The 12,209-nt window shown below is 44.0% G+C and overlaps 1 protein-coding gene across 1 annotated transcript in view; it reads right to left on the reverse strand.

Moving 5' to 3' along the window:
* LOC126484728 (uncharacterized) overlaps positions 1–12,209 on the reverse strand; it is a 95,172-nt gene that overhangs the window by 54,410 nt on the left and 28,553 nt on the right. The window contains exon 2 of the mRNA XM_050108323.1: positions 11,029–11,389. Coding sequence (XP_049964280.1) covers positions 11,029–11,389 — 361 coding nt within the window. The remainder of the gene's footprint in view (positions 1–11,028; positions 11,390–12,209) is intronic.

Below are 12,209 nucleotides of genomic sequence, written 5' to 3' on the forward strand. Positions count from 1 at the left end.
TAAGCCGCTGTGTTAGCAGGATAACGAGGACACATACGTAGCATCCACAATTTCGGCGTGCAGTTCTAAAGTTTACACATCTGTAGTAATCTTTCAACATACAAGGTGGTGTAATGCATATGATGCCATTTACTTTTGACATCATAAAATCCGAGTTTGGAGCTAGCGGTGAGAGAGTAACAGAATTCGCAAAACGTTTATGTGAGGTTTGACGAAAAATAAAACGAGCCAACAAAAAAGCTTTAGAATGTCAGGAACAGGAAGAGAAATGTATACTACTACTACCACAATACAGAGTTTGTCAGTAGGTATTATTAAGAGAAAACCAAAAAGTTTTTATTTAAGTACAACGGCCTACATCAAGTCAGTGAAATGACATTACCGGTAAATATGACGTTGCAAAGATGGATAACAACATCTGATTTTCACATAAGCAGGGTTAAGCCATTAAGCGGCTCTACAAAAAGTTCCACCAGTTACAGAAATTTCGAGAAAAGTGTCCAAAAATACTAGGGAGCGGGTGTCTAATGACGATCAAGGGCCACAAAATACGACTTACTCCCACAGAGAGCGAAATAAAAAGTCATGATTAGATCTTTTATATTGTTTTAGAGTTTGCTGCACATTAGTTGTGTCCATGTGTTGCCATGTATTTATTGGCCTGTCATGTACGATATAGTTAAAAAATCTGTATTCAATACCGTAGAGTTTATTTTCTTATCCTTTACTTGTGCACGCGTTTGCAGAAAAGGGAAGGAATTGAAGAAACTTTCCTTTCTCGTAGGTAACGTGTCTCTATGGACGAGCAAGAAGTTTATCACAGTGCTGAAAACGCTCCGCTTCGTCAATGGAGGAGCACCGTATACAATTTGGAACAAGCCGCACAGTTCTGGTACATTGTTCTCGAGACTGCTAGATGTGCTTTTAACCAGTGATGGGCGGACGTTAAGATTTACCTTTGGCATATGGGAAATACGAAATGAGGTAAGCAGATGAGTGGAGGTGTTACACGAGGAATCGCAGGAAGATGATGGTTTGGATGATATACAAAACGAATATCACAAGCTAAGACATTCATATAGAGAGAGGGTGGGGCAAATGGAAGTCGCCCACACAAGAGGATACGGTTGGATATGAACGTATGCATATAACCATAGCACGTGACGTGCACACCACGTCTACGCCAGACAAGTGATCCACACTGGTTCAACGCATAGTGCGGGCTATGTCAGTGTGAGTGGAGCTGTGCTAAGGGGACGATGGTGAGAGTTCGTCGTGGAAAGTGACATGACAAGAAAATCGCTGGAACGTAGTACTCAGTTGTTTGCTGAGAAGTTTAGTGGTGTTGAAGCGCCAGCAAAGAATGCCATGCAACGCTCAGTCCCAAGGTGTCGTCAGTCAGGATCAAAAAACATTCCGACAGGTGTCTGCACACAAGAAAATGTGGTTGCAGTTCACCAGAAAATCCTTGAGAGTCCTACCAAATCAATCGAACGCAGCCAGCCGCGGTGGTCGAGCGGTTCTAGGCGCTTCATTCCGGAACCACGCGACTGCTACGGTCGCAGGTTCGAATCCTCCCTCGGGCATGGATGTGAGTGTTGTCCTTAGGTTAGTTAGGATTAAGTACTTCTAAGTTCTAGGGGACTGATGACCTAAGATTTTAAGGCCCATAGTGCTCAGAGCCATTTGAACCAATCCAACGCTGTAGCAAGAGACCTGCTTATCACGTCGACCACGTGGACGAATACTCCTACAGCACCTGCACTTGCATCCCTACTGCGTGTCTGTTGTTCATCAATTAAGACTAGCAGATGTCCCCCAGCGCCTCCAGTTTAGCGAGCGCGTATTCGTGAGATAGCAATGAATGGCTTGGACATGGATCTGTTCTTTATGTCTGATGAAGGCTGGTTTCACCTGAGTGGTTATGTCAACTCACAGAATCACGGGTTGTGGTCAGAAGAGGATACGCATAACTTCCACAACAACACCTTTACATGAGCAGAAGGCTGGGATTCGATGTGTAGTGTCTGCATGCCGCGTTATTGGTCCCATATTCTTTCGTCGGACGCTGACTGAGGCAAATTACATCGGCAACACTTTGAAATCATTTCTGGCAGCATTAACGGAGGAGGAAGAGACATAGAGTTACACTACTGGCCATTAAAATTGCTACAGACGCGAAATTTAACCGACAGGAAGAAGATGCTGTGATATGCAAATGATTAGCTTCTCAGAGCACTCACACTACAACGTGCTGACATGCGGAAAGTTTCCAACCGATTTGGTTCAAATGGCTCTGAGCATTATGGGACTTAACACCCATGCTCATCAGTCCCCTAGAACTTAGAACTACTTAAACCTAACTAACCTAAGGACGTCACACACATCCATGCCCGAGGCAGGATTCGAACCTGCGACCGTAGCAGTCGCGCGGTTCCGGACTGCGCGCCTAGAACCGCTAGACCACCGCGGCCTCCAACCGATTTCTCATACACAAACAGCACTTGACCGGCGTCGCCTGGTGAAACGTTGTTGTGATGCCTCGTGTAAGGAGGAGAAATGCGTACCATCACGTTTCCGACTTTGGTAAAGGTCGGATTGTAGCCTATCGCGATTGCGGTTTATCGTATCGCGAGATTGCTGCTCGCGTTGGTCGAGATCCAATGACTGTTAGCAGAATATGGAATCGGTGGGATCAGGAGGGTAATACGGAACGCCGTGCTGGATCCCAACGGCCTCGTATCACTAGTAGTCGAGATGACAGGCATCCGCATAGCTGTAACGGATCGTGGAGCCGCGTCTCGATCCCTGAGTCAACTGATGGGGACGTTTGAAGGGCAACTACCATCTGCACGAACAGTTCGACGACGTTTGAAGCAGCATGGACTATCAGCTCGGAGACCATGGCTCCGGTTACCCTTGACGCTGCATCACAGACAATAGTGCCTGCGGTGGTGTACTCAACGACGAACCTGGGTGCACGAATGGCAAAACGTCATTTTTTCGGATGAATCCAAGTTCTGTTTACAGCATCATGATGGTCGCATCTGTGTTTGGCGACATCGCGGTGAACGCACATTGGAAGTGTGTATTCGTCATCGCCATTTTGGCGTATCACCCGGCGTGATGGTATGGGGTGCCATTGGTTACACGTCTCGGTCACCTCTTGTTCGCACTGACGGCACTTTGAACATGGACGTTACATTTCAGATGTGTTACGGCCCGTGGCTCTACCCTTCATTCTATCTCTGCAAAACCCTAGATTTCAGCAGGATAATGCACGACCGCATGCTGCAGGTCCTGTACGGGCCTTTCTGGATACAGAAAATGTTTGAATGCTGCCCTGGCCAGCACATTCTCCAGATCTCTCACCAACTGAAAACGTCTAGTCAATGGTGGCCGAGCAATGGCTCGTCACAATACGCCAGTTACTAATCTTGATGAACTGTGGTATCGTGTTGAAGCTGCATGGGCAGCTGTACCTGTACACGCCATCCAAGCTCTGACTCAATGCCCAGGCCTTTCAAGGCCGTTATTACGGCCAGAGGTGGTTGTTCTCGGTACTGATTTCTCAGGATCTATGCACCCAAATTCCGTGAAAATGTAATCACATGTCAGTTCTAGTAAAATTTATCCGTCCCATGAGTCCCCGTTTATAATCTGCATTTCTTCTTGGTGTAGCAATTTTAATGGCTAGTAGTGTATTTCCAACAGGATGGATCCACAGGGGGACAAATCCTAGAGCACATTTACACAATCTTCCTAACTGACCGAGTTGTCAAAAGAAGTCCAACTGGTGGTGGCCCTAGCTGACCACTCAGGTCACATGACCTATCAGTGTGGGGCTACTTTGTGTGGGGAACTCTCAAGTCTAAGGTATAGCTCAACACTCCTCATAGTCTTCAAGAACTGCAGCAGAATATTTCAGATGAGATTTCATCTATTCCAGCAGCCCAGCTTCGATACACATTCAGGAACTTGCTGACCAGGACCCAAAAGTGTCAAGAGATGAATGGTGATCACTTGAAAAATTTGCTATAAACAGGTTAGCACTGTATTTCCTTTTCTCCTTTTTGTGTACCATGGAACTTCGTTCTATAGGCCACTTTTATTTGTCCCACCCTGTATGAGAAATTGAGAGCACAGCCAAAACAGTTGCCAGAAGCAATACCACAGATGCTAGTCAGGAAGATATGAGAATGGTTGAATGCCGCACAGAAGTTACTGAAAATCGTATCCAGCTCAGCAGATAGTGAAGATGTACAAAACTTAAATAAGTCAGTACAACAAATACGAGAAACAGTGCATAGCACCCGTTAACGCCACTTCATATAGAGTAAAACTACACTTATCAATTCTTTTTCCGATAGTTTCCGAGAGTGGAATTGAATGCACGATACCGTTATTTTACAGTTCACCCTAGTGTCTACAAGTGCATCCAGATATTAACTCAACAAGTGCTAGTAATATCAAAACGAAGAGAAGTTTACATTAGCAGAGTTACAAGAACATGTAAGAGGAAGTATTATGATTTGCCGGAGCGATACCGGCTGACGAACAGCCATGTGAAATATAGTTGTCGCTAGAGAAAACGGAAGCGTGTCAGAACCATATTTCCAGAGAGAGGCAGCATATACCGGCAGCTGTCACCGTAATCTGTTACCAAAATGGAAAATCCATAGGCATAATCAAAGTATAACTACGGAACAGTGGTATATCAATAAATGGTACAACTTGTGATATAATAGGAGCACAGTTTCGTCGTCCAGCTTCTGTCATGGATATAACCACGATCCAATTCGCACGGCCTACGCTGTGCAGGCTAGCATAACAGCTGGAAGTGCTACACCTAGAACATAATATTCCTCAACCAAGCCTCTTACATCGTCCTATTGCACTCGCTAAACGAACTGAGAGCGCCACTAAAAGTACGAATTTCTCCAGGACAAATGTTCCATCTTATTCAAAACTATAAGCATTTCCGCTACCAATGCTGTAGTGATTCTACAGACAATCTGCGCATTCTACTTTCGCTTGATGCTTAAAACCACTCATCCACCTGAATCACCAATCCATCAAATGGCTGCGTAGTAGTAAGAAGGAATACTGAAGTGCAACGTAAAGAAAGACTGTAAACTAGAGTTAGGAAACAAGGGTTCGTCAAAGACTATATAGGATTAAGAACAGATAAAAAAAATCGTGAATAAGAACCAGACGGGATTGTTGGTCCGCCTTGATGAAAAAAAACCTTTGTTATTAATTTATTTATTCACAAACTAGTTTCAGCGAAAATATCGGCATCAGCAGGACTTCTTAGGTTCTAGAACAGGCAAAGACAGCACACTTATAAAAGTTGTTAAACATTCTTCCATCTGTATTATTTGATTCTAAATATTGTTTCCTGTGAGTAGTTTCATAATACCCTATTTATCATACTTCACAGTATGATTTTTGCGGTTGTCGCCATTGTTTCTGGTGTATTTTTTTTGTGTTTTTGCCGTTTTCTCGGCATACAGCCTGCTATCTGGAACTGTGTGAATGCCTGTTGGTAAAGAAATAATAAAGTGTGAACATATGCATGTCAGCGATATACAATTGGTTTTACGGTAGTGTTGTCGATACCGTTTAAGTGTGTACAAGGTTGTTACCAGTTTGTCATGTACTCACGTTCGTTGGACGGCTGGTGGCCAGTTTTAGACAGAGAAAAACTAACGTTCGCACTTTGTTCATAATCCAAAACATTAGGCCTTCTTGTAGTGCGCGTTGTCGCGAGAAATGTATCGTATATTGCGAGAAGGTTATGACAATTATAGTGGGAACTCTGAAGACTTCTTTTCCTTATTTATGTCTTTGTGTGTTATGGGGAGTGGCTTAGTGTGTGTGTTTTCCTGTTCTGTGTCCTGTGTCAGTTCTCTTAGAGCAGTAAAATGTCTGTTGCTGCAAAGTGTTGTGTTTTCGTTTATTACGTTTTTCTCCCCCACTACAGGCTTTTTTTATGTAATAATTTACTTCTGTTATTAGGTTTCGATATAAACTGTTGCTGTGCTACAGGATGTGTGGATCACTTTCGATGTTAGTGGTGTTGAGGTTTTTGTTCATTAGGTGTTCTGCAAAAGTGAAACGTATGCTGTCACTCTTTACAGTTCTCATGTGCACTGTGTACCCTGTTTGGGTATTTCTCCTTGTTTGTCCTATGTATTGGGCCTGACAGGAATTACATGTGAGTTGGTGCAGGGTTACGGTTATTGAACTGTATGAAAAGAAAACGTAAATTAGTTACAAACTACCACGTGCACACACTTTATACAACTACGGATAATCTGATTTTTGTTGCGGCATGTTCCATGTGCCTGCCATTATTGGTGATGACGTGGCACAGACGAATAGTGAAATTCCATATGACCCGCTGAAGTGTCGGAACATCGATGCTGTAGATGACCTGAATGGCTGTTTTCATCTCAGAAATGGTTTTGGGTTATGGCTGTACACCTTGTCTTCAATAGAGCCCCACAAGAAGCAGTTGCAAGTGCTTAGATCCAGAGTATGTGGCGGCCAATCGATGCCTAAGCCGGTAGCCTCTAGGTACCCAACAGCCAGAATGCGGTCCCCAAAGTGCTCCTCCAGGACATCATACCCTCCCTCGCTTCGCTGGGGCTGATCTCCGTCTTGCATGAACCACGTCTTGTCGAAATCAGGATCTGTTTATATAACGAGTATGAAATCACCCTACAAAACCTTCACGCACCGTTTAATAGCCGCCGTGACAGCAAGGAATATTACACCGATTATTCCGTGAGTGGCCATTGCATACCACACAGTCACCCATTTTGGGTTGCTTTTTGATCAACCCATCCAGATTGAAATGGGCAACGTCGTCTAAACCCAGACATACAATCTCCATCACACCCCGTGGCCAACCGTGCAGTTTGAGCGTCCTAATGCAAACCTTTCAGAAGCTATGACGATTTTATTTCATACAGTTCAATAATTGCCACCCTGTACATTCCAAAATGGTTCAAATGGTTCAAATGGCTCTGAGCACTATGGGATTTAACTTCTGAGGTCATCAGTCCCCTAGAACTTAGAACTACTTAAACCTGACTAAACTAAGGACATCACACACATCCATACCCGAGGCAGGATTCGAACCTGCGACCGTAGTGGTCTCGCGGTTCCAGACTGTAGCGCCTAGAACCGCGCTTCCACCACAGCCGGCGACATTCCAGAATTGCTGAATTTCTCTGAAATTTTTTGTCTGGTCTTAGCATTTGTTAAACTGTGTTGTCTGATCTGAATGTTATTGAGATTCTTTGCATTTCAAATGTGCTTCCGATTCGTTGTGCTATTTTATTACTTTATGTTAGTGTATACCATCTGATTGTTTTTCCGGGTGTGGTGTGGTCCGCTTTCTTGACTGTGTGTTCTGCCTTTAGGTTTTCAGATTCTTTGGTTGTGCTCTTGACCGGGGGGGGGCCACTTTTGTCAGGTTTCATTTTTGCCTTGTTGTTGAGCTTGTTTATGGTGTCTGTTTTGTAGTCGTTTTTAACAGCAATTTGTTTTATTATATTTAATTTCCGTGTGTAGTTATCTGTGTTTTAAGAAGTGTTGGCGACCGTTGTGGCCGTGCGGTTCTAGGCGCTTCAGTCTGGAACCGTGTGACCGCTACGGTCGCAGGTTCGAATCCTGCCTCGGGCATGGATGTGTGTGATGTCCTTAGGTGAGTTAAGTTTAAGTAGTTCTAAGTTCTAGGGGACTGATGACCACAGATGTTAAGTACCATAGTGCTCAGAGCAATTTATTTTAAGAAGTGTTCTGTTTAGCCGGCCGCGGTGGCTAAGCGGTTCTAGGCGCTGCAGTCCGGAACCGCGCTGCTGCTACGGTCGCAGGTTCGAATCCTGCCTCGGACATGGATGTGGGTGATGTCCTTAGGTTTAAGTAGTTCTAAGTCTAGGGGACTAATGACCTAAGATGTTGAGTCCCATAGTGCTCAGAGCTATTTTTTTGTTGTGTTTATGCTGTGGAGCATGTTTGTGAAACTGGCGTATTTATGCACTGTCAGGTCGTTGGCTGTGCTATAGATAACACTGATTCTGGATTTGAGTTTTCCATAGATGTTGCTTCATGTAATTGTTAGATCCAGGAAACTTGGTTTCTTTTTGTTCTATGTCCATTGTGAAGTTGATTTGTGGGTGTACTGTGTTGATGTTACCGTGTAGCTGTTCTATCCCATTTTGTGTTTCATCTATGAGACACATTACGTCATCTACATAACAGCTTACATTATTTTGTACACTTCTTGTTTCGCAGTGTTGTTGAATATTGAGTTCACTGTACGATCTAAGAAAATGTTGGCTAAAGTTCCAGTGATGTGGGACCTCTTGATGAATATCGGCTCTAGCTGCAAATAAAAGTTGTTATTGAAAGTGAGGTAATGAAACAAAAAAAATGAAATCGAGCGAGCGTATGGCATCGTTGGCCGGGAGGCCCATCCGCGGAAGTTCGATCGCCACGTGCAGGTCTTATTCCATTCTACGACACATTGGGCGACTTGTTCGCCGGCGATGAGAATAAAGTGATAATGAGGACAACACAACACCCAGTCCACGAGTCGAGAAATATCTCGATCCCAGCCGTGAATCGAACCCAGGCTCGCTTGCATCGAAGGCAAGCACGGTGCCACTCAGCTAAACAGGCGGACAGTGAAGTAATTTTATTCTGTGATTAGCGTATGAATGGATGAGATTTCATTTATTTGCATGTGTGGGGATTTCTTGCTTATGAGCTGTTGTTGTACAATGTTAACTGTTTCTTCTATGGGTACACACACATATGCAAACAAGAAACTAAAAGTATTAAACTGTGTGAGAACGGCATCACAATTCTTCACGTGAATGTTATCTGAAAATTCGTCTTTGGTCATCAGGCAGATTTCATAACTACGATCTTCATCGTGATCCTCTATCAAGAAAGTAAAACGTACCGCAATGTCCTGACCCATAATAATTCGTGTATAAAAAAAATAAAAAATTATCCTTTTCGTTCCGAAAGGGAACATGAGTTTTTCACTGCACCAAGAAATTGCACATGCATTTCTTTGCTGTGTCAAGCTTCTGTAGCAGCTGCTAAAAAGAAAAGGTGTGAACGCCGAGTTTCCTTTATATTCTCAACTGACAAAATGAAAATCAAACAAATTAAACATCAGTTAAGTTTTCGGCAAAATCTGTTTACAAAAGCAGTTGACAAAAGTGGTGCTGCCAATCTTGCTTCTTATCGTGCTTCGAATGGATTGGCAAGAAGGAGGAAAGCATTCGAAAACGATGAATTCGTAAAAGCAACATTTCGGGAAGCTCTTCATGAATTGTTCTAGAATTTAAAATATAAATCTGAAACAGTGGATGCCACTCCACAACTTCAACTTCAATCAACATCGATCGTAAAAAGAGATGAAACAAAGACTGATGATGTTTTTCCCCAATTAGATTTGGATGAGTGTTAATATTTTTCAATGAAATCAGATGAGTGCAATGATGCAAGAGGACAACGTTTTCTTAGGATGATTTTCAAATGCTTAGCTGACAAAAAGAATGAATTTCGAAAGTAATTTCTATGAAGGGCACTCTTTCCGAGAACATCGTCTCAGTTCGCCACGTTGAAGACAATGTTATGCCGAAGTTTCTTTCTTTGGTCATCGGAGAGATTTTGTGACTAAGATCTTCTAACTTCATCTTTGTATCAACAAAATAGTATATAACAGAACCACTTCATGTATAATGAGTTGTGCATCCAAAAATCGTATAATTTATCATTTTCATTCCACAGGGAAACATGAGTTATTCGTAACAGAAGGAAAAGACACATGTATTCGTTTATTGTGTTTACATTCTAGGCCGTAAAACAACTCACAACACGTGGGAGAATAGCTATTCAAAAATGTTCAAATGTGTGTGAAATCTTATGGGACTTAACTGTTAAGGTCATCAGTCCCTAAGCTTACGCACTACTTAACCTAAATTAGCCTAAGGACACACACACACACACACACCCATGCCCGAGGGAGGATTCGAACCTCCTTCGGGACCAGCCGCACAGTCCATGACTGCAGCGACTTAGACCGAGAACAGCTATTCAGAAGCTCGTAAGCTTTGTCACAGATGACGTTCAGCCTTAAGTGGTTTAAGAGGTTTCAAAATGGTTTCCTTGCCCAGTACCAAAAAGACATGCCGATTGAATAGTTAATGCACTTGGTGCTTGTTTTATAGGACAACACAGATGCGCAAAGGATTTGAGATTTTCGTTTCAGCAGAAGCAAACAGTCCGGTCTTGCTCGGGCAGCGTGTAATTCCTGCTCGAAGAAGAACCTGGCTTAAGACCGTAAACTGATGATCTTCTCTAGCATCTTCTTGTGAGACGTGCTTCAGTAGATCCCTCTCCGGCAGAATCCAACCGCTTCAGACGTTCTCCGTCTAATACAATACAGGCGTCAGTATATTCCAAGTAACCTTCACTCAGCCTGTGTGGTTTCTGTGCGCCGTAAACGCAGGTATCCATCGTGTACTCTTATGTCCTTCACATGTCAGTGAAGACTGCCCTCTGATAACTGTTGCGATTTCAATTTTTCAGAATTCACCGGTTACGTGACTCTTTAACGCGTACTTGGTTTTAAGTTGTGAGCACACCCACCGCCCCCCCCCCCCACCCTCCCATCCGTCCCACCACCCTGAATCTCTCAACCAGTCAGGGATGCCCTGAAAGTAGGAACATTTACGACCCTTCACACAGTTTGAGGCTGAATGCGTAGTACATTTTGGAACGCTGGGAGCTTGTCGATTTTTATTGCTGCAGCATAATATTCCCTTGATAGTAGCTATATGATTGGGGGAGTGCAATTGACAGTCAACATGGTGAGGGAGAGGGGGGGGGGCAGAACAACACAACAGGTTTATCAGTGCAATCACGTGTCACAACGTCCTTTCACTCTTCGAATGAGGACTATCAAATACAGATGTAGAGGCTGTTTGTGATACTCACCATTCGCCTGGCACGGTGTTCATTATCTCTGGCACGACTTGACACAGCAAGTTGCTGGCGTCGTCGGCTTCCATATCTCGCAACCCGTCTACAGAGCCACACGTGTCGGGCGGATCACCACGCAGGCGAGCTGAGCTGTTGCGATGAGGAATCATTTGAGCAACCATGGCGAGCGAGCTGCTGAAGGCGTCATCCATCATGGCGTCTTCGCACCTGGAGCCGTTTCTACCGTACTTTTGTGGGTCGTCGTCCTCCTTCAAGGCGTATGCGCATGATGGTCTGTCCACAGCGTACTCGCCTTTAGGGAAGACATCCGGAATGTTGTCTTCGCATGAGGGCTTACTGAATATGGTGTAAGGACCTGCAGAGTTAACATAATTTTATTTATAAACAAGCGCACACACAGACACAGACACATACATAGATGTTTCGGAAGGAACAGTAAATAATTCAGGAGCCGATGGCATACACTGATTCGAATGAACAGTTCCATACAACATGTGTCCAGCCTTTATCAGTTAGAACTGTGCAGCTGCTTATAGAGATAAGTTCTCTTTTAATGTACAGGGCTATTACAAATGATTGAAGCGATTTCATAAATTCACTGTAGCTCCATTCATTGACATATGGTCACGACACACTACAGATACTTAGAAAAACTCATAAAGTTTTGTTCGGCTGAATCCGCACTTCAGGTTTCTGCCGCCACAGCGCTCGAGAGCGCAGTGAGACAAAATGGCGACAGGAGCCGAGAAAGCGTATGTCGTGCTTGAAATGCACTCACATCAGTCAGTCATAACAGTGCAACGACACTTCAGGACGAAGTTCAACAAAGATCCACCAACTGCTAACTCCATTCGGCGATGGTATGCGCAGTTTAAAGCTTCTGGATGCCTCTGTAAGGGGAAATCAACGGGTCGGCCTGCAGTGAGCGAAGAAACGGTTGAACGCGTGCGGGCAAATTTCACGCGTAGCCCGCGGAAGTCGACAAATAAAGCAAGCAGGGAGCTAAACGTACCACAGCCGACGGTTTGGAAAATCTTACGGAAAAGGCTAAAGCAGAAGCATTTCTTAAACAGAAGATTGGAAAACTGATGGATCGGTCGTGGTGGAGATCATGATCAACAATTCATGTCATGGCCTCCACGCTCTCCCGACTTAACCCCATGCGATTTCTTTCT

Source organism: Schistocerca serialis, chromosome 6 (genome assembly GCF_023864345.2).
Source record: "Schistocerca serialis cubense isolate TAMUIC-IGC-003099 chromosome 6, iqSchSeri2.2, whole genome shotgun sequence".
NCBI lineage: Eukaryota > Metazoa > Arthropoda > Insecta > Orthoptera > Acrididae > Schistocerca > Schistocerca serialis.